The 23,843-nt window shown below is 50.5% G+C and overlaps 1 protein-coding gene across 1 annotated transcript; it reads right to left on the bottom strand.

Moving 5' to 3' along the window:
• Positions 1–14,471: 14,471 nt before the first annotated feature.
• Positions 14,472–21,279, bottom strand: LOC119390508 (sulfotransferase 1E1). Its single transcript, XM_037658120.1, has 2 exons — positions 21,219–21,279; positions 14,472–15,488 (listed from the first exon to the last, which is right to left on the bottom strand). Exon 2 carries the CDS (start codon positions 15,462–15,464, stop codon positions 14,505–14,507), a length of 960 nt encoding a protein of 319 aa, XP_037514048.1. The 5' UTR covers positions 15,465–15,488; positions 21,219–21,279; the 3' UTR covers positions 14,472–14,504.
• Positions 21,280–23,843: the final 2,564 nt, after the last annotated feature.

Raw genomic sequence — 23,843 nt, 5'->3', positions numbered from 1 at the left:
CTACTTCCCAAAAATTATGACTTGTGGCGTAGTGGATACCTTGCATGTGTACGTGTATTAATTTCCCCAAGAGAGCTACGAACGGGCTGTAGACAGGCCGCTTTTGCAGCTTTCGCTGTGACTGTGCTGCGCGCTCCGCGCAGTCCTGAGAGCGCCGTGTTGTTCGTGATCCTGCTTTTAGGGGCGAAGCTCCTTATGCCGTGGGTCTGTCCATCCTCCGTTTGTAGGTTTGTTTGTTTGTAGTAGCCACATCTAGTTTGTGAGAAGCGCGCGTTCTGGTATGCAGTAGAAGAAGAAGACGACGTTGACGAGTGAGACTCTCGTGCGTGTTCACCTGTGTGGCATTCTTTCTTCTTTACTGCGCGCGTTCTGGCATGCAGTAGAAGAAGAAGACGACGTTGACGAGTGACACTCTCGTTGCATGTTCGCCTGTGTGGCGTTCTTTCTTCTTTACTACGTCTCGTATTTTCAACGACACCCGAAGACAACATTTCAGAAGTAACGCGCCATGAGGCTCCCTCTTGGCACGCTTTCTCTTTATCTCGGAGTCGCCAGATGGAAGACAAGGCTGCGGAACGGAGGGCACGGAAGGCGCGGCAGCGCGCGCTCGCAGACAGAATCCTGAGGTGAGAGCCTGCGAGGCCAAAGCTGCACGTCGACGCCACGAAGCAGATTCCGCCGTTCGAGCCCGCGAAGCCGAAGCTGCTCGATAAGCTGCAGGGCTGCGGCGAGAAGATCCCGCCGTTCGAGCCCGCGAGGTCGAAGCTGCTCGACAAGCTGCACGGCTGCGGCGCGAAGACCCCGCCGTTCGAGCCCGCGAGGCCGAAGCTACTCGACAAGCTGCACGGCTGCGGCGCGAAGACCCCGCCGTTCGAGCCCGCGAGGCCAAAGCTGCACGGCTGCGGCGCGAATCGGATCTTCAAAATATGAAGGACCGTGAAGATGCGAGAAAGCGCGCGTACCGGCAGGCAGAGCCCGAGACTGTGCGAGCACGTGAAGTGGCTGCAAAACGCATCAGGCGGGCTCTGCCCGAAGGCGCCGACGCGAGCTTCCAGCGGGACTTCCTCGATAACAGTTTTGGCCATAGTTGCGGTGTGTGCGACAGATTGCGGTTCTCAAACAATCTAGTCACAATATCTTCCATCAAGAACGACCACGCTCGCACCAATGCTATCGCCGTGCTGCAGCGCGAGTTCGCTTCGCCCCACTCATCATCATTCTCCACGTGGATATACTGTGATTTTTTGTCCTTGTCTAGTGTTCCGCTGTAACCGAGTTCAAGATGACATCTGTAAGGCATTGTGTGAACTTTATGCTGCATGTGGCTGATGACGATGAAGAATTATGGTTGAGCAGTTTGCAGTGGGTGGGAAGCATTAAACCATACATTCATTGCACAATTAGCATTGTGAGACGCGTGGTTTTAGGGACGAAGCACATTAGAGTTTCGGCGTGTCGGCGTGCACCGTCGTCGTCGTCGGCTGTCCTTTTCCTTGAGTGCAAGAGAGGGCGCCACCGCCTCAGTGCTCACCTTGTGTCGAGAGAAGGGCGAACGGGGCGCGTTGACTATGGAAACGCTCTTTTTGCGATGAACGCTGAAATACCAGGTCGCAAGGAACGAGAACGGGCACTCGCCCGCGAGAGACAAGGCCGATGCAGGCAGCGACTGCTAGCGAGTTTCTTGATTGAAAAAAAAAAAAAAAAACATGGCTCATCCATCCGTCATAGGAATCGGTATAACACGAAAGTGAAACATGTCTTCACAGAAGTAGTGCTTATTGTGTAGTGATATATGAGAGCTTGTACACTGTCTATTCGTGTTTGGCAGCTAGTCGCCGCGAGATCGGGCTACAGGTGGCAGCACCGTCGCCGCGCTAGTGTGGATAGGCGGTCGTCGCATGGTCGTCGGCGCGTATACAAACGCACACAACAGCGCTTCGTTGTGAGCGATTTGACCCGATTTCCGGCAAATAAAATGCGTTGACTGCAACTTTCTGGTAATAGGTGCGCTCTTCATTCCCGAATTAATGCACGAAGTGCGCGAACGTTACTATTACTTGTGAGAGAAGCGCATTCTGCCAAGGAAAGGGGTGCTCGCCTTCGGCAACAGTCGGCGTTTTCGCAATGGATGACGTTTTCTTGTTGTTTTATTTGTACATGTTCAGCTCGTGTTGCACCTACTACGTACTGCTGTAGCGCGACTGAATGAAGTATTTATTCTTGTTCATCTGGATACCCCCCAACAAAAAGAAAGCCCGTATTCCTGCACGATGAGTTCAGATAGCACTTTGTGCACTGTGTGCTCAAAAAAAATGCCGGCAGATCCCACGCATTGTGGGAATCGATGTAATGCGAAGCAGCCAGGAAAGAGCTGCATACATCGTCTTTTATGTCATTGAGGAAAATGCGTGTCATGGTTTTCATGTTAACTCCTATTATTTATGTTCGTCACACAGTAACGTCGCGCAATACCAACTTGGGGGTCGATCAACCTAGAGAAACGGCCGCCAGGGCACCATGAGCGTGGCACGTAAGTCATGCTGTACATGACGTGCGTGTCATGATTTTCATGATAACTCGTGTTATTTGTGTTCTTCACACGGTCACGTCGGAAGAGACCAATATTGGTGTATATCAAGCTAGCGAAACGGCTGCCAGCGCACCATGAGCGTGGCACGTGAGTCATGCTGTACATGACATGCGTGTCATGATTTTCATGATAACTCGTGTTATTTATGTTCGTCACACGGTCACGTCGCAAGATACCAATTTCGGTGCATATCAATCTAGCGAAACGGCCGCCAGCGCCCCATGAGCGTGGCACGTAAGTCATGCTGTACATGACATGCGTGTCATGATTTTCATGATAACTCGTGTTATTTATGTTCGTCACACGGTCACGTCGCAAGATGCCAATTTCGGTGCATATCAATCTAGCGAAACGGCCGCCAGCGCCCCATGAGCGTGGCACGTAAGTCGTGCTGTACATGACATGCGAGTCATGATTTTCATGTTAACTCGTGTTATTTATGTTCGTCACACAGTCACGTCACATGATACCAATTTCGGAGTATATCAAGCTAGCGAAACGGCCGCCAGCGCACCATGAGCGTAGCTTGTAAATCATGCTGTACATGACATTCGTGTCATGATTTTCATGTTATGACTTGTCATTTATGTTCGTCATACAGTCATGTTACGCCATACCAATTTTGGTGCACATTCGATTAACCAAGCGACCAGGAGAGCACGAAGTCGTAGGCGGCTAGATAGATAGATAGATAGATAGATAGATAGATAGATAGATAGATAGATAGATAGATAGATAGATAGATAGATAGATAGATAGATAGATAGATAGATAGATAGATAGATAGATAGATAGATAGATACGGTCAAAGTCGCAGAAGTTCGCTAAGAAATGCTTCGCGTTTAATATTCATCCGCATGTCTTATTCAGTTCTCCAATGTAGGACAGTTGATAGGTTTACTGAGGCTGACAGCGTGGCTGACAGCAACGTGGCTGAAGCAACGTGGCTGACAGCGCTTTAGCGCCACAGAAGCGTTTAACACGCACACGCTTGTTTTTATTCCAGTAACAGTACGCAAAGTATATTAACTCTATGAAACTGTACAGCACGGAACTTTCTTCGATTAATTACTTGCACGGCACTAATGGAAGAAAGGCCCGGTTATTTCACGGGTCCAGGGGCGTAGCCAAGGGGGGGGGGGGTTGGGGGGGTTGGGGGGCTCAAGCCCCCCCCCCCCCCCCCGATATTTTTCAGTTTTGCTTGCGTATATATACACGCGCACATACAAACGCACGCACGAACATACTGCCGCAAGTCTTATATTTCATGAGTTGAAGCTTCACCCACAAAGACTGGGCAACGCGCTGCGCAGGCCTCGCCGTGATGTGTAGGAAGCTTCGCGATTGTTTTGGAACAATCCGTTAAGATTGCGCGCTGCACGAGAATGTTCCAGCTTTGTCGAGAGATAACGCCGCCAACAGCGATATCGCTGGAAAGTTCGATAGCACCTGTATAAAAGCCGACGCACTTCGCCGCTTGTCAGTTGATCGACGGACGACGCCCTGTTCGCCGCTATCATTGTACAGCGTGTATTGCTGTAGTTCTAGTTCTCATTTTCCCGGCCACAAGTTCGGCCAAATAAACAGTTTCATTCTGCAAACGCCGACTGCTTTCTTCGTCGACGTCACGACCACGTGACATCTGGTGGAGGTGCTGCTCGTTCATGTTCCGGACGCCCCCGACAAGCCTTGAATCCAGCCCACGTCGCGAAGAAGACACCGACACCATCAGCGGCAGTCGAGCCAGCCGCAGACTGGAAGGACTACCCCCACAATACGGACCCCTACCGGACAAGACCAGCATCACAACGAAGAAGACAACAGCCACAATGACAACCGCTGTGGCGCCTACAACGGTCGTCATGCATCAACCGAGGGAGCCGCCGGCATTCCGCGGATCACCATGCGAGGCTGGAGGCATACGACCGAGTCTCCACGTTCAACAACTGGGACTGCGACGAGAAGCTACGCCATGTCTACTTCGCCCTTCAAGATGGCGCAAGGACCTGGTTCGAGAATCGAGAGTCCACGCTAACATCATGGGACCTCTTCCGCACCGGATTTCTCAACACCTTCACGAGCGTCATCCGGAAAGAAAGGGCTGAAACCCTTCTCGAGACCCGTGTACAGCTCCCCAATGAAAACGTCGGACTGTACACCGAAGAAATGACTCGACTATTCCGCCATGCCGATCCAGCCATGTCCGAAGAAAAGAAAGTTCGCTTCCTGATGCGGGGAGTGAAGGAAGAACTCTTCGCCGGACTTCTGCGCAACCCGCTGAAGACGGTCTCGGAATTCCTTTCAGAGGCCACCACAATCGAAAAGGCACTAGAAATCCGCACTAGGCAGTACAACCGCCGCATTCCTACGACGACCTACGGGGAGGTTCAGGCGCTGCAGTCTGATGACCTGCGTGACACTATAAGAGCGATTGTGCGGGAAGAGCTGCGCAAACTGTTACCTTCGCCGCAGCATCAAGTGCATTCATCGCCGACGTTGTCCGCGAGGAAGTCCGGCAATCGCTTGGAATTCCCGAAGCACCGCAGGCTCAGCCGGAAGCCATGAGCTATGCTGCTGCAGCCCGACGCAACGCCCTCCCCCTCGCCCACGTCAAGACGCCGCGTCGCCGCAGCAGTTCCGCCGCCAGGCACCGCCGCCACCACCACCGACGCCATACCGCCCGCCGACAGGACAACGCTGCGCCCCCCGAAAGACCGACGTTTGGCGTGCCCCTGACAACCGGCCGCTCTGCTATCACTGCGGGGAAGCCGGCCACACATACCGCCGATGCCAGTATCGACAGATGGGGCTACGCGGATTCGCCGTTAACGCGCCGCGCCCGCAGCCAGGCGAACGGCCTCGCGACATCGACGACTACCTCACCGGAACACAGTGGGAAGAACGACGAGCTTCCCGCTCGCCGTCGCCCGGCCGCTACATGTCACCGCACCGCCGGCAGTACACTGGCCCAAACCGGGGCCGGTCGCCTAGCCCGTATCCGGGAAACTAAGGGCAGCAACCGATGGAGGTGCGGTTGCTGTACGACGAAATGCCGAAGATCCTCCGCGGCCGCCGACGACGACAACGCGACGAGACCTTCAGAACACGACGCAAACCGGACGGAGCCCTCACGACGAAACTTCGCGGCCCGAAGAAAACCTGACGACGCAACGTAGAAACAGCGGGACAAATCGACGAAGCCGTGATCCGACGCCACGACCTAACCGCAACGCAAGACGACGAACTAGCGACCTCGATGTCCTTACCGACGGCCACAGCATCACAGCTCTCGTCGACACCGGAGCCGACTATTCCGTCATCAGTGGGCCATTCGCCACCAAGCTGAAGAAAGTAAAGACCGCTTGGAGTGGACCCGAAATCCGGACAGCTGGAGGCCACCTGATAACACCGATTGGTGTCTGCACGGCGAGAGTCACCATCAATAACCACACTTATCCTGCGAGCTTTGTAATCCTACAAAACTGCTCCAGGGATGTGATACTCGGAATGGACTTCCTAAGTGACCACGGCGCTGTTATCCACCTGAGGTCTGAGTCGATAACACTAACCTCAGACAAAGCGCTCCCGCCCCACTCGACGCCAGGGAACCATGCACTGAAAGTGATAGAAGAGCAGGTGACCGTTCCGCCGCGCTCCAGCGTCATTATTTCCGTCGGCACTGAAAAACCTGCAAACCTTGAAGGCGTAATCGATGGCGATCAGCAACTACTCCTGAATCGTCAAATTTGCGTCGCAAGAGGTATCGCCGAGCTGCATGACGGTAAAGCAAAGGTACTGCTGACAAACTTCAGCCACGAATATAGGCACCTCAACATGGGTACGACGGTTGCCTACATCGACGAATGTGTAGCCGCCAGCGATGCTTTCGCCCTCTTCGATGCTGCCGAACCTGCTTCGATGAATAGAGGTCCCGAACCGGATTTTGACGTCAACCCGAGCCTTCCGAAGGTCAAGCAAGACCAGCTCAAAACCCTGCTCCTGCAATACAAGCACTGTTTCTCGTCGTCCTCGCGGGTCCGACAAACGCCCCTTGCTAAGCACCGCATTATAACAGAAGAAAATTCTCGACCACTCCGACAGAGCCCCTACAGAGTTTCGACGCGAGAACGTGAGGCCATAAAGAAACAAGTCGACGAAATGCTACGCGACGATATCATCCAGCCTTCAAAGAGTCCGTGGGCGTCACCCGTGGTATTAGTGAAGAAGAAGGACGGGACACTGCGCTTCTGCGTTGATTATCGACGCCTGAATAAAATCACGAAGAAGGACGTGTACCCCCTCCCACGGATAGACGACACCCTGGATCGACTTCACAACGCAACGTACTTTTCGTCGATGGACCTCAAGACCGGCTATAGACGTCAGACTCTGGAGTTTCCAAGATGTGTGGCGCCACCTGTCGGAGAAGTATTGAGTAGTGCATAGACCGACTCCCTCGCACAGTTTGCTATGGGACCAGATGCAACTAGCGAGTGCGAAACAACGATTGAGCTTAATATCGCGTGTGTTTGCGCATTTAGCACTCAGAACGAGAGCTGTGAATTGCTCTCCGCTAGTCGGACGCGCCACCGAACCGTCGTGAAGTGCTTGCTGGATCACTCGCCTGAACGACGGCGAAAACAGCAGCAGACGAGAGCCCTCCGCACGCTACGAAGAAACTCCGCAAAAGACGCACTGTTGCGTTGTGAATTGCCACGGACGTAAAAGGCTGAATAACAACGTTCAGTTTTACCGATTTCCATAGTTGTCGTACGAAGAAAGGCGAGAACGCTGGATACGGGCCGTTGCGAGCGTGTTGGGTAAGCGAAGTACCCGCGTTCTCCACAGCCGGTGGCATGAATGTGTGGCTCTGCTGTTGTTTTTCGTAGCCCTGATGTAAAACCGTGGTAACCTTGACTATGAAGCTCAGCAGAGGCTCTGACCGCGGTGCTTGTCGTGTAACACGAAGTGAGCAGCTAGAGGCAGACTGGAGACGCGTGATACGCACCCCGCGACGAGTTGGTCGTCACAACACAGCATCGCGCACGTATGTACGTTTTGAAGGCTCAGAGTTCTGGTTCTAACTAGCTAACACCACGTGCGTCGTACAAGTAAAACGCAGAATGTTGGTCGTGACCCCCTTCAGGTTTGTTTCGCCCGTGTCCTCCGCGGATGCCGTAGCTATCTCGGAGGCCACGGTTTTGCCTTTGGTTGTACCCCGCGAAAGTGGACACACACGTATCCCCATTTGCAGTACATACAAACGGAAGACGACCATCAAGAGACCATTTGAGGATGCGTAATAAAACACTCCAATGCACAGGAAGCGAGAGATGAATTAAGGGAGAATACAACTGAAAAGGCGAAAATCGCCGGAGCCATTCGCCCCTGATGAACCGAGTTTTCTACCACTGATCGTAAGACGCATAGCTTAGTAAATTGATCGTGTATGTAGGTACTTTATCGCTGTGGCATACGTATATACCCGATTTTAACGCATTTAGGCTCTAGAGAACGGATGTCGGAGGGCTTGCCTCGAACTCGGTGTCGTGTGATGCTCGCTTGTACTTGCGAGTTGCAGCGCGCGGGAATAACTAAAACTTATTTTGCATTGTACTCGCAGTTCGCTTTGATCAGCTTCCTTTGTTTTTGAAGCGTGGATTGGCGGAAGAAGCTTTCCAGGTCCTTGATTTTCAGGAAACCGCGCCTCGACACCAACGAAAGAGGATGGTTATATTGCGGCCTATGCACATTCGCTTGCGGGCGGCTCTCTTTGCACTACCCAGTTAGTGCCAGGGCTACGATGAGAGCGCTGGTGGCGGTGTTTTTCGCAGCGCCGCCTGGGCAGAGTCTGACGTCTATTGGCAGATCGAAGTAGATGAAAGAGACCGAGAAAAGACCGCTTTTATAACACCCGACGGCCTCTTTGAGTTCAAGGTCATGCCTTTCGGTCTTTTCGCGGCACCTGCGACGTTCCAGCGCGTCATGGACACCGTACTGGCTGGATTGAAGTGGCAGACGTGCCTTGTGTATTTGGACGACGTCGTCGTGTTTTCCTCGACCTTCGACGAGCATCTCCGGCGGCTTGAGGCAGTACTTCAAGCAATCAAGACCTCTGGACTGACCCTGAAGCCAGAAAAGTGCCGATTCGCATACGACGAGCTCCTGTTTCTCGGTCATGTGATCAGCAAGTCTGGAGTGCGCCCAGACCTGCGGAAAACAGCGGCCATCGCCGACTTCGCGCCTCCCACCGACAAGAAGGCCGTCCGCCGATTTCTCGGCTTATGCGCCTATTACAGACGCTTCGTCAAAAGCTTTTCGCGCATCGCCGAACCACTCACGCTTCTCACGAAGACTAACGTGGAATTCAGGTGGGAACCGGAGCAAGTGCAAGCATTTGAGGAACTTAAACGACGCCTGCAGACGCCACCCATACTTGCGCATTTCGACGATTGCGCCGATACTGAAATACACACCGACGCAAGCAGCGTAGGACTCGGTGCCGTCCTTGTGCAAAAGACGGACGGGCTTGAAAGGGTTATCAGTTATGCTAGCCGGTCATTATCCAAGGCAGAAGCCAACTATTCCACAACAGAAAGGGAATGCCTCGCCATCATCTGGGCTACGTCAAAGTTTCGCCCCTACCTCTATGGCAGGCCCTTCAAAGTTGTCAGTGACCATCACGCCTTATGTTGGCTAGCTAACTTGAAGGACCCTTCAGGTCGTCTCGCACGATGCAGTCTGAGGCTTCAAGAATTCGACATTACCGTCGTGTACAAGTCCGGACGAAAACACTCTGACGCCGACTGCCTCTCTCGTGCCCCCGTCGACGCGCCGCCGCAAGACGACGACGATGACTGCTTCCTCGGAATTATAAGTGCCGACGACTTCGCCGAAAGGCAACGAGCCGACACGGAACTGGGGGGCCTTATGGAGTACCTCCAGTGCAAGACCGCCATTGTTCCGAAGGTAGTCAAGCGAGGACTGTCGTCGTTTTTCTTACGGAACGGCGTTCTCCTGAAAAAGAACTTCTCGCCACTTCGAACGGACTATCTTGTCGTGCCCTCATCATTGCGACCAGAAGTCCTCCAGGCCCTACATGACGACCCGACGGCTGGACACCTCGGTGTTTCCCGCACGCTCGCCAGAATACAGGAAAAGTACTACTGGCCACGCCTTGCTGCCGACGTCGCCCACTACGTCAAGACTTGCCGAGATTGCCAGCGACGGAAGACACCGCCGACTAGGCCAGCGGGACTTCTGCAGCCAATCGAACCACCTCACCGGCCGTTCCAGCAAATCGGGATGGACCTACTGGGGCCGTTCCCGACGTCGACTTCCGGCAACAAGTGGATCGTCGTAGCAACTGACTACCTCACCCGCTACGCCGAGACAAAGGCATTGCCCAAAGGCAGTGCCGCGGAGGTAGCCAAGTTCTTCGTGGAGAACATCGTCTTGCGTCATGGCGCCCCAGAGGTCCTCATCACAGACAGAGGTACCGCCTTTACAGCGGACCTAACTCAGGCGATCTTAAAATACAGCGAGACGAGCCACCGCCGCACCACCGCCTACCACCCGCAGACCAATGGCCTCACCGAGCGTCTAAATAAGACCATCGCCGACATGCTCGCCATGTACGTCGACGTTGAGCACAAGACGTGGGACGCCGTCCTTCCGTACGTGACCTTCGCTTACAACACGGCCGTCCAAGAAACGACGCAGATGACGCCGTACAAGTTGGTCTACGGAAGGAGCCCGGCGACGACGCTCGACGCCATGCTACCCAACGTCACCGACGAAGAAAATGTCGACGCCGCCGCTTACTTACAACGTGCCGAAGAAGCTCGACAGCTGGCCCGCCTGCGCATCAAGACCCAGCAGCACACCGACAGCCGTCGCTACAATCTTCGACGACGTTTCGTCGAGTACCAGCCCGGCGACCGTGTCTGGGTCTGGACGCCAATACGACGACGCGGACTAAGCGAGAAGCTTCTTTGACGATACTTCGGACCGTACAGGGTACTTCGACGTCTCGGCGCACTCGACTACGAGGTTGTCCCCGACGGCATCACGAACTCTCAGAGGCGCCGAGCTCGACCCGAGGTCGTGCATGTGGTGCGCCTTAAACCGTACTATGCTCGTTAACGCACCTGAGGACTCTAATGTTTGCTTTCTTTAATAGTTTTCTTTAGTATTGCATGTATTCATGTTCTGTTTTTAAGCATCGGGACGATGCTTTTTCAGAGGGGGGCATTGCCGCAAGTCTTATATTTCATGAGTTGAAGCTTCACCCACAAAGACTGTGGGCAACGCGCTGCGCAGGCCTCGCCGTGATGTGTAGGAAGCTTCGCGATTGTTTTGGAACAATCCGTTAAGATTGCGCGCCGCACGAGAATGTTCCAGCTTTGTCGAGAGATAACGCCGCCAACAGCGATATCGCTGGAAAGTTCGATAGCACCTGTATAAAAGCCGACGCACTTCGCCGCTTGTCAGTTGATCGACGGACGACGCCCTGTTCGCCGCTATCATTGTACAGCGTGTATTGCTGTAGTTCTAGTTCTCATTTTCCCGGCCACAAGTTCGGCCAAATAAACAGTTTCATTCTGCAAACGCCGACTGCTTTCTTCGTCGACGTCACGACCACGTGACAATACATAAAGTATGGTTGAACCCCCCCCCCCGAAAAAAATTTCTGGCTACGCCCCTGCACGGGTCCAAAGTACGTTTTTTCGCGCGAATAATGTCCGCTGCCTTCCGCCAATCTATTACAAGTTAACGCAAACGCTCAAGATAATGTAAAGAAAAAAAGATGTAGTTTCGCGTGAATTTACTGCGACATAAATGAAGAGTACGCCGTTCGGATTAATTTTGACCATCGGAGCTCTTTAACGCGTACCTTAATCTAAGTACACGGGTGTTTTTGTACAAATTTCACTACAAGTTAAAATTGCGCAAGGCAACTCAGTTTTGCGATTTCCGTACAGTCCATATTCTGTTCTTTTTAGGGGCAATTTAAGTGCCGAAGTGTCAGACGTGACTTGACAGAAATATTTGTGTGTAGTGTGACCAGGACCATACACAACTAAAGCTCATGGCGTAACCTCTAAACAATAGCCCCGAACTTACACACCAAACTACAACGCGCAAGTGCATGTGAGCCTTTTTTTTACCACCACGCCGCTAAAAGGCTATATTATCATGAGATTTAATACTTCTAATCTTTAGGACAACGCCAAATGCACTTTGCAATGCGCTTGAACCACAGAGTGGCACCTACACTGATATAACTCTCGTGAACGGAGGGTACGACGACCACACACAGCACTCTCTACAAGTGCACTCACTGATCTTATTACAGTACAATATACAGCCGATAACGGCCAAATGCTTCTTTACATCGTGTTAGGCACACGTACGAGCAGTTAAAGTTGCACTAACGCAACGGAACAAACTGCCTTTTGAGGACCTGCATGACGTACGCACACATGCAAACACAGCGTGGCTAGCAGACGACGCATGGAGCTATCCACGCTAGGCGCGGTTCAGTCAGAAGCCGCGAGGTGGCGACTCCGCTCGATCTCGCGGCCAATAGCAACGCTTGACGTAGATGCACCCATATTGACGCCTAGTGGCAGGCTTCCATCGCGACGAGTAACGCCCATGATCATGATTAAACCGTTGTGGTAGCTGAAGTTGTGAACATATATTTGGACACAGCGAATCGTGAATCCCGCGTAGACATGACATCAACAAGGTCATAATCAACACTGGTACCCGATATGCACTTGTTCAGAACGTCGTCAAGTAAGGAGAGAAACGGCACGGTGTGCGTGTTCTAGCAATGGGTAACTGACGCCTGTGCTTATGCACACACTACCACACTGCGCTTGAGCAACACGGCAGGCAGAGGTTCGTAGCTTGAGCCGCAAACACGTGCGTCCCGCTGGCCTTTGTCTCGCTCTACAAAGGCACGAAATTCACCCGTAGAAGTCGTGTCCTTTCTGCAACGCGTATTGCAGCAGTTTTGTTAGTCGGTCCTCTCGCAATCGAAGCAGTCTGTGGTGGAGAAATCCCGTTGGTGCATGTGGAAGCTGCACTACTCTGATTAGCCGGCGCACACTAATACGAAGCGAAAGGCAAATGACGTAACTGCGTCTAGGGTGCCTCTGCGACGCCAGCGTGGCCAGTGTCCCTCGAGTCGCTGGTATCCAGACGCTTTAACCGTGACCTCCGATATCGCGCGCAATCTCGTAGTAAGCACTAGCAAGTGTCGATTGTGACGCATGACTTTTTTTCATCTCTCACAGACGGCGGCAACGCCCCGCTCCGCCCTGCCTACTTACACCGCCAATAGAGAGCACTGTGCGAGAGAGAATCTGTGAGAGATATAAGGCACGTTCGTGAGGTGCCCAGCATCTGCCTGGTAGCTTAGTCGGTTGAGCATCGGGCGCTTACCGTCACGATCGCGAGGTCGTGGGTTCGATTCCTCGAGGCGGATATTTTTCTTGGTTGAATATTTCTCACCCGTTGGCGTCCGTTTTATCAACGTCATATCCTTAACGGAAGCACTTGGTGGAGCGTGTAAACTCTAAATCGATAACATCGCTCCGCGCATTGTATGTTTTACCCGCGAGTAAAAGCTCGCGAGCGTTGGCAAGGAACATGGCTAAAGCAGAGATGAAACAAGCTGGCCATCTCCGCCACACGGAATAACATTAACCCGTGTGCGAGGCCTGCCGTCGATTGCTCCTCAAGCAGAAGGAAACGCCCCGCCCGTCATTTGCTGGGCGAAGGAGTAGGAAGGGATGTCTGGGGAGAGGGACTGCGTAACTATAGCATCAACTGTGAACTTTGACTATAAGGGCGCGGTCGAGAGCGCTGGCACGCGCGCTATTTCGGCAGACATCCCCCAGCGAACGGCTCGTATGCCCTCACTGCTTCGCGCTCGGACCTCTGATACGACAAATTGACCGAAAAGCGCTTCTCTCCCTGGAGCGGCCTCATTGCCATACACCAGCGTTTTGTAGAGTTGAGTGAGATCGGATCAAAAAGTGTTAGCTGCTAGCCCTCGTTCATGTAACATTAAGGCGTGTACTTATCTCACTCACTGCTTCGCCCCCCCCCCCCCCCCCGCGCCGCGCCGCCGCCGGTCCGATGAACCCCGCGCCGTTCACGCGCCGCCGCCAGAGGTGGAAACACCGGCGCGCCGCCGCCGGTGATTTTATGCCCGGCGCAAATGTCTAGGCTGCCCCCGGCGCGCTTTTCTTAGAGTTTTCTTTGCGCCTGCCCATCATTCATGTCTAGTACATGCTGTCATAACCCTTGAGGAATGAAACGTCAAAGTACTGAAGTTCAGTTCCATAAAAGACGATGTGAGAGATCGAAAATTATATCCTGTCTCAGCGGCGTACCAACTTGTTCGCGAGTGGGGGCGCAAGCCTCCCACACTCCATCGGCCGTGTATATATATATATATATATATATATATATATATATATATATATATATATATATATATGGAGAAAGAGAGAGAGAGCGAAATAAACAGCGATGGTCATGTGTGGTTCTTTGCCATACGAGTTGTATTTTGCACTGTGCAAATCTACTGAAAATGAATCAAGACCAACTAGCTCCGCTGTCAATTCAATCTTCTTAGTGCAGAAAACCGTGGACTTTGACGATCTTTCTGGTCCGGTTGAACGCGTTGCGGGGCAGGCCTGAAAGCTGGGCTTCCCAATGTGGTCGAGCCCACTGCCTTCTGGTTCTGGAACACGGGCTGAGTTTGTTCTCAACTGAGAAGGTGTTGAAAACTTTGTTGCGTTATTAAAGAAAACCGGCCTTAGAGACTATAATATGTTTCTCCCTATCCTATCAGTGCACAAATTCTTTTGCAAGCGTAAAAGTACAGGGCTTTTTATTCGGCATCTCGCATGCGTGTGAGCGTTTCAGCCCTGAGGTCCTTCCAGAGGTCCATGAAGGTTGACTGCTTCTCGGCTTCCAGAATCCGACTCTCCATCTTCCGGAGCAGATCGGGCGTGAAGTGATCCCTCCAGCCTCCAACCTTGCCAGTCCTCACGTACGCGTACTTGTTCTCGTCCCCTTCATGGCCTTCGATGCAGGTGACCTTGGCGCGCGAAAGCACCTCGTTCCACTGCGGGTTATCTTTACCGGTCAAGTCAAGAACCACCACGTTGCGCATGTAATTGATCTGCGATCTCTCCAGCAGGCTCTGAAGTAACGCACCGTCCTGCTCCAGAGAACGACCATACTGCTCACCGAGGAAGTACGCCACCCTTAGCACTTCCTCGCGGGTGTTCTTCTTGAGTTCTTCGTAAGCCACGAAGAGCACATTCGGCTGCTTTCTCAGTGCGTAGCCCGCTGCTACGTGTTCGAAGTAGTCGCCGTAGCCCAAGTGGCCGCCTATGAAAGCATCGACGAAATCTTCGAACTTTCCATCTTGGAATCCGAAGAGGCTCATGTTGGTCATCATGTGGTAGAACGAGACGCAGATGTCCCATGGATTGCGGGTTAAGTAGATGTACTTGCCTTCTTCCGTCATCGTACGCTTGTCCAGCGCCAAGTGTGTAACGAATGTTCTCAGAGGTAGAGACGAGCTGAAGTTCTTGATGTCCATGTACTCGAGAAAGCGCCATTCTTTGGCGAAATCTTGGTACGTCGTCATCGGTTGTCCGTTCCTGAGAATCAACTGCGTGATGTACAATAGCCAATGCGTCCCACTCTTCGGAAACGTCGACTGCACAAGGTCGCCCTCCTTCGCTCTGAAATGGAGACTCCCTCTTAGCCTGTCGGGAGTCAGTGCGATGCACCTCGGCACTCCGTCGATTATTTGGTAGGCTGGCTTTCTCCTCTGCATCTTCACCACGTGCTTCTGCAAGCCCTAAAAATAAAATTAGAAATGTATTAAGAAATAAATATTGATACAATTTACCATATATATATATATATATATATATATATATATATATATATTCTTCGCGAGCTTGTTATGCGCTTTAAATGACCTCTCACCAAGCCTCTTTTGAAGTATATGCAATTACAGGAATTTGTAAGGTGCATTTTGCGGAACATTTCACCTTAAATTTTTTTCCAATGAGGTCGTCATTGGCGAAGGTAAACAAAGTTTAACTGTCCTCTTAACATGACACCAGCAGACTATTTCTCTTTGAATGCCTATATCACCGTTTTCCTCGGCAAGTGTCGGCAACTGGAGTTCGTATCTCGTATGTGCGTAGCCGAAGGCACGGCGCAAGAATGTTCGGGGGACAGGACGACGATGAACTACCACACAGGCCAATGATGACCGAATATTTGAATTTGCTGGGCACAACACTTCATTCCTAGAAGAGCGGATCAAGCGCTAAAGTAACAAAAGCATTACTTTCCGTTCACAATGGCGTGATGCCACGTTGGGACTCGTGAAACTATTGCCGACATAGAGGATACCAAGGGCGCTATTCTCTGTTACGGTGCTGGGCTGGCCGCCCGAAGGTCTTGGGTTCGATCCCGGTCGCGGCGGTTGCATTTCGATGGAGGCGAAATGCAAGAAGGTCATGTGCTATACGATGTCCAGTACAACAGATGGTCAAAATTTCTTGAGCCCTCCATTACTGCGTGCCTGATAATTACGTCGTGGTTCTTGCATGCTGAACTCCAGGTATTTTGATTATTCTCGGGAGATCACTTTCGAAGATAGAGTAAGTGTGCCAAGATTTAAGCTAGGGCCGGCATTGTTGAACCTCAATGCGCGACCACGCTTTTTGCGCGCTGTTTCTGCGGAGTTAGTACAGAGTGACAGAACAGTGTGACCCGTAGATGCCGAACCTTCACAGTGATAGCATCATGAAATGTCGTTATAGTATACGCCCGTTTACCGCCGTAGGCATGTCGCCGGTATACCAAATGGGATAGCCGTCATTTTGTAAATACATTTGAGTCATGACAAATGTCATTTTCAGCACCCACGAAAATGACACTACTGTTCAACTGATTAACTTGAGAATATGCGCGGCATCATGACAAATCAAGATGAATCGGCCATTAATGGGGACCCGAACCCATGACCACGAGATGAGCAGCGCAACGGCACAGCGGCAGAGCTAATGCGGTGAGTCCCAGCAAGAAAGACCGAAGGAAGCTAATTGTGGTCGGTGTTGTGAATATAAGAAACGAGCAGATATACACTTGTTTACACTTACTGGAAAACATAATAAGTGCACCCGTACATTTCAGGAAGGGTTGGAAGGTCGAAAAAAATTCTGATACAGACGTATATATCATGAAAGAAGAAAGCAACGGATTATGAAAACCATATAAGGGCAGTCCGCTAATGCAGAATATTCCATAAAGTAATCTTTATGGGTGCGATGTACGTTAGAACACGTATTTGTGGATGGGTTTAAAAAAAGCTAATTAGGTAAACAAAAATGCATTAGGAATTCTGAAAAGATCTGCCAGATGCAGCGAAAGATGCACTATAGTGTGGACAGTGGAGGATAGACACCGACTCTTTTGTCTGTTCAAAATATCCAGGCGACATGTAAACCAATTCAAGACAGAGACTTCTTAATGCAATGTGTCGGAGGATGCACGACAGGAGCCACTACACATAGAACTATCGCACGCGCTGTATATATATCAGTCGAGTGTCTTCCGAATGACAGTATGGCAACACGGAAGTAAGAAAATCAAACACAGTTAAAAGTCGATCTAAGGAAACCCGATTTTACGAATTTCCCGATCTAACGAACTCCATAGTCAGGATGGAAGCCTACAGGTGGAAACTAGGGGTGTGCGAATATTCGAATTTCGAATTCGAATCGAATAATACCTAATGGAATAATTGGATTCCACTTTCGAATAACTAGTATTCGAAGTTTGGAGTAATTCGACATGACGAATATCTAAAACGCGACAAAGGCGATGCAACGGTGAAACTTGGTTAGGGTGGGGTGGATAAAACTAACGCTAACGCCTTTATTGTAAGCCTTTCGTTAAACTTTCACCGATGTGCTGGTTCGAGCGCAAGTTTACTTTAAAGGAGATTATGTCATTTAGGCACGTGAAAAAACCCACGAGAAAATTTTCAATCCCATCACAACTTCGCTTCCGAAACGAAGGCACGGACTTCTTGCGTAGTTGGGTCGCGCATGCCGCAAGCGCCGTAAAACGTACCGACTTTGGCCTGCAAAACCCTCTGTGATTGGCTTGACATGTGAAAATTTGTTCACGCTGTGCACTGGCCACTGCCGCACCGCACGACTCGTTCAGAAACTCCCATCGTTACGGCGCGCGCACAGTTACAAGGCTGCAGAGGCGTAGCCACAAATTTTTCCGGGGGGGGGGGGGGGGTTCAACCATACTTTATGTATGTTCGTGCGTGCGTTTGTATGTGTGCGTGTATATATACGCAAGCAAAATTGAAAATTTTCGGGAAAATTTGAAACCCCCAACCCCCCCCCCCCCCCCCCCGCCCCTGGCTACGCCCCTGCAAGGCTGCTGTGAACGCGCGCCCGAAAATTTTTGGGCCAGGAGCAATCATGAAAATGAAGCACAACATCACCGTTGTTCTTTTTTTCAATTTGCAATAAAATCCTTTGCATTCGATATTCGATTACATATTCGACATTTTTGGCCACTATTCGGCACTATTCGATTCGAGATGAAATTTCACTATTCGGACACCCCTAGCGGAAACACAAAGTACGGATAGGTTGAAGGAACAGGAGAAAGTGCCTCAGACAGGGTGGCCAGTGTTTCGAGAGGAGGATTTATTTTTGTCAAATGCACCTTGAGGATGACAAGGTACATTTGACAAAGATAGGTCCTCCTATCGAAGCGTCGGCCAGCCTGTCTGAGACACTTTCTTCCGTTCGTTAAACATATATCCGATCTAACGAAGAAATCTCCACTCCCCAGGTACCCATGGGGTTCAATGTTGTCATCAACTCAAATTAACGAAGTTTTAATAGGACCAAACTCTATAAACGAAGTTTTCCCCGAAATAAATTAGCAAAAATTCAGTGATATTTAGAGCGCAGCTCTTAGGCGCCCGTTCCTGCGCTGAGCGGCGTCGCCATTGGCGTCGGTGGCGTAACCGAACGAGAGCGAACGCGGAGCCTGTCGACATAATGAACCACTGGCCTCTAACCTCGCTTTCTTCCTCCGTCACGCGCGCCGGCCCTCGGTCGGAGCTCGTGCGCATGCAGGGCTGGCACGTGCACTGCGGCTGGCTTGTAGCATAGCGCGGAAACAAACGAGGACAAATAAGAAGTACAGGACGAACACAAGCGCTAGCATTCAGCAAGTGAATGAATTTCTTAAGCAAGGCACCGCCCGATTTATGGCCTATCCCCCGAAGTGGGTTGGGTCAAGTGTCTGAGAAACAACAACAACTACAGGACAAGCACAAGCGACTGTCTTTGCTTGTCCTAACGGGGCTGTCGGCGTTTCGCTTGGTTCGCGACGCCTGCATTGAATGGAGTGGTGTGCGCAGCACTCGAGCGCTACCAGTTGATGTGGCAATATGTAATGAATGTTACATTGCCACAACTGCGGATAGCGAAAACTTCAAACACAGTTGGCGTTGCCCCAACATGAGTCTACGCTCTGAATTCGCATTAGGCAGTATCGTAATCGTCGGTGAATTTTCAGACGTCTTTTCTTTGGACGTACCCTCAACGCTATCACGTCAAAACATCTATACAGTATTTTATTTCGACGAGGATACACGCCGCAGTTAGTAGCGCTTTTACGTACCAAATGGCACTGGGCGGTAATGGTTTGTTGTCCCTGCAAGTACTCCCACAGGAACACGGTGGTTGCTTTCGTTATTTAATGGTTTATGCGACAGACGACAGGGATCGTCTTCTTGGAAATAAGTGTCTTGCTCTGCTGGCTCGCACATTAACTGCATTCTTTCTACCTGCCTTTCAATATCGGCAGCCTGTGTGGTAGCTTGACGTGACCGTCTACCACGCCCGTATCGCACAGGCGTGCGAGGAATTCATTCTCGGGACTTTTCAGCCGAGCAGGCGTGTATTAGTACCAAATAAAACACCGCGGTTGCTTTCCGGCGACGGAGCTTTAAGTTTTATATTTAGAAACAACGGAAGATCCCTTCCGTGATTTTACTAACTTCCCGATTTAACGAAATGATTCGAGCGTCGCGATCGCTTCGTTAAATTGAGTTTCAGTTGCACCTAAAGCAATAATGCCGTCAAACAACAACGTAGTAATCGCTTTACTTTTTTGTTTTACTAAGCGTCCTGGTACTGATGCCGCAGTCGGAAACAATTCAAGGAGCCCGGAGAGGTCCCACTCAGACGACAGAAGCGCGGCAGCCAATTGCTTCCGCAAGTGACGAAATATCCCGGCTCATGTGTACCCGGCAATGTTCTCCGACGGCGAAGTCGCTTACCGTCCGACCTTATGAGGTCAGTGTAGAGCGCGCGCTCATTGGTTCAGCCTTGTCTACATGCGCCTTTGAGGTGGATGCTGCGGTCTTCTGAAGTCGTGCCCGACTACAGTTATTATCCTTAGAAGCAACACCATCGAAGAACCCAACAAAGTTCTTAGGTGCGACCACGTCTTGAGCCCAAATATTGTGCAGCAGTAATCCACCATAAATGCAATATAAAGCAGTGCCTCAAAAGGACAATATAACTGGACTGCGCTCCATTTTTAGCCTATTCAGAGCCGGTATAAAACTCTTTCCACGAGGCAAAAGCCTTAGCGGTGGCTCACCTGCTGCTGTCTTTTTGCAAGCACGTTCTAACAGGACAAAAGTGCGCTTCAGTCCTCGACTGTAGTGGTAGCGTTGCAAAGGCAGAGTGGCCTCGTGTACTCTGTGTACATTAACATTTCCAGCGAGTTATGTCAAAATGGCTGACTGGGCTAGTTGGTGATTCATTCTGCTTGCTTGCATTTCAAGCAAGCAGAGTTATGTCAGTCGTGTGTGGCCAAAACAGCACCTGATGATACACGCATACTTGCGTTGTAATAACGTTTTTTTAATCTTCATTGGGAGTAATTGCGCCAGCCAGGACCATTCACGAGTTCCAATTCATTCCTCAAAGCACTAGAACATCGTTATCAGTGTGGCTGGATAGGCGGCATATATATATATATATATATATTTGATGTGGTATGTTTCGACGACTGCTGTCGCGATAACGCAGCAGGCCATCCTACAATTGTCATCTCAAGCATGCACTCGAAGCACACAAAACAAAAGATAATATATTCAGCATAGTCAAGCAGCCTTGCAGCCGACACAGCTGCGTACTCAATAGCAACTATCTTCGTTTTTTTTTCTCGGCACACAGCGTTCTGCGTCGTGCTAAATACTGCCAGTTGCGGGCACCGAAAAAAAAAAGCGTTCAAAGATAGCACGTCATCGTGATGGCACAATATCCGTGAATACGGGTAATCACCAAGGCGCATGACAATTTATAGATGGTCGAAAGAGAAATCATATTTCTGGTGAACATCTTCATCGGGAAATTAATAAATAGAACCCAGACATCTCTTCAAGCTCCGTTAGATTCCTTACATTTGGGAATGCTGGCAATTCTACATATGGCACGTTGCTGGGTGTTTATGCACTCACCGTAGTCCCAAAATGTGCGATCGAGGTGCCGCAAGCTTACGGTCTACTTGATCAACTTTGTGCCTAAAGCGCCGACTTCCGTATTTAGTGTGTACGCTGACCCCGCGAACTAAAACTGCACCGGATGCACGTGTTCAGCACCTGTGTGTGTTTATCCGCGCTCTCAGTGAGTATGCACAGATGCTATTTCTGTAATATTATGTACTTGGATTTTGTTTCCTGCTTAGTAACGAAAAAATAACGGGCACATGGAAATCCGCGTGAATCCGAGACATTTTGAAGTGGTCATTTTAGTACTGTATGTTCATCAGGGGGGTAGCCAGGGGGGGGGGTTGGGGCGTTCAAACCCCCCCCCCCTCGAAATTTTTCAGTTTTGCTTGCGTATATATACACGCGCGCATACAAACGCACACACGAACATACATAAAGTATGGTTGAACCCCCCCCCCCCCGAAAAAAATTTCTGGCTACGCCCCTGATGTTCATGTTCTCAGTCACGCCTTGCAGCGCAACCTTGGTCGTGTGTCTGCTCGTGAAATCAGCAAGACACGGCAGCGACGTAAGCTGTGACATCGTGATCCAACGCGATCGTAGATGGCGTTGTCTCGGCGGTGGTGCTACGTACTGGCGTCCCAGGAGGCGTTCGTGGCAGCTGCTGCTCCATTTGTGTTGTCCCGAGAACGAACACTGGCGACGCGGCAGTCGCGGCGATGTGACGGCACAGCAAGAACTCGATTGCTCCGCGGCCAAGGATCCCCTTTTTCGGCACCCGCCCTGTATCCGCTCTTTCGCGATACGGGGGTGATTACTATTCATTCTTGCGATGCAAATCTCGCGAGGTAGAAGGTGGAAGTTTTCACTACTAGCGAAATTTAAGTAAGCTGTAGAAAGTTTGGATTGTATAGCTTATAATGGGCAAACTCCCGTCCGAACGGAAGATTCACTATGAACATGGTGATGCAGGAAAGCAAGAGATTTCTTCTTTTTCACCGAATACTCCAAGAAATTGGTGCTAAAAACATTTACGCTAATGGTTCCAACTTCATTACAACTTGGCGTAGACTCCACGGTTAGAATATGTCTCCCGAAGAATTACAAGTGAAATTACGACGTTTTCAATTCACTAACTACATGGCAATTTATCGTACAAGTTATGTCTGCCTCCGCATATTATCTAGGTGATTTGACAGAATATTGCTTTCTGATACAGGAGACTTTAGATGAATCTGTATATATTGCAGAATCAGCTAATATATCCAGAACATTAAACAAAATAATACTGCCACACACACAATGGTTTGAGAAATGCTCAGATGTTAGTATACTCGGATTATGTAAAGATTTCTATTCAACAGCCGTCTAAGGTTATGTGGCCGTATACCCTCATTCGCATGAACTGCTGGTCCGATCAACCGCCGCGTCACAAGCGGTAATGTTAAGTTCAAGTGGGAGCACCGCTGATAGCAATCGTCGGCAAAACAAACGCCTGAAAGTTGAAATGAGCGTTCTGATCTGTTTCGATGGCGCTCTCAGTGACGTAGTCCACGTAATAACTGAAGGTCCTTCGCCTCAATGAGTCATTAACTGGTCTCGCAGGTCATGTTCACATGCAAGTTGATGATGCTCAGGGGTAATCAAATGCAAGAAAAATTAATTTACGACCTGGCTATTTATACTGGTATTTACGGTTGTAACAGCGCCGTTGCTACGATGCTGCATGAAGACACAATCTGACAGCAATAAGAAGTTTCCGCAATTAACCTCAGCTTGTGTTTGTAATGAAATGAGGCCCCGAATTTAGTACGAGGAAAACGTGGAACTGAACAACATGATGAGTGAGCGAAATGCCCATTGTGGAGTCGCACAATGGGCATTTGTCTCTGCGTTTTCGGGAAATATCTTATCAAGTCTGTGTAGCTGTGGGTAGGAGTCTGAATTCGGCGCGAATCCCTCGCGTGTTGCCTGTTGAGTTTGAGTCGAGGTAGAGCTTAAGTTCGCCTTTCTAGTCTCTCTATACCTCGAGTATGCCTCCTCACGTGCCGCTGGGTGTCGTATAGGCGTCCATTCGAGCGGTATGTGCAGCGGCTTGGCCGGTCATTCCTTGAGACAGAAAGCCAGGAGATCCATCCAATCGTTGTCTTGCACTCCGGTGTGTGCCGGACACCAGATATATTGAAGTGTGCTGCTCTGCACTAGGGTAGGAAATATTGGTTGCAAAGAATACGAATGGAGAGATAGGGAATACTATGCTCCGGTGCTCTGGAGAGTACTTTACGTCGCATAAGGCTGTGCGAGCGCTCCTGCGCTTTTTACGGTCCATCTTTCTGTGTTAACGACTGTAACTGTAACGCCATTTCTGTTTGTTTCATTCTTTTATGGGGGAGGGAGGTGAAGGGAGGGGGGAGCGGATGGGGTCATGTAGCAAATATGTGAGCCGTTAGTTAGGTTACAGAACCGCTGTCACATTCTGGCGAGGGTGAAGCTCTCTATGAGGAGAGAGATGGTCCGACGACATGATAGTTAACAACAACGACTTGATGACGATCGTGTAAGCAGTACGCACGTAAGTAAACGGAGTTTGAATACCTTAAAGGGGCCATGACATGCTCCCGCAACAAGTAGCGG

This window comes from Rhipicephalus sanguineus, chromosome 4 (assembly GCF_013339695.2).
Source record: "Rhipicephalus sanguineus isolate Rsan-2018 chromosome 4, BIME_Rsan_1.4, whole genome shotgun sequence".
Lineage (NCBI taxonomy): Eukaryota > Metazoa > Arthropoda > Arachnida > Ixodida > Ixodidae > Rhipicephalus > Rhipicephalus sanguineus.
Note: the sequence above shows the minus strand (reverse complement) of the source record. Positions and strands in the feature narration are given on the sequence as shown.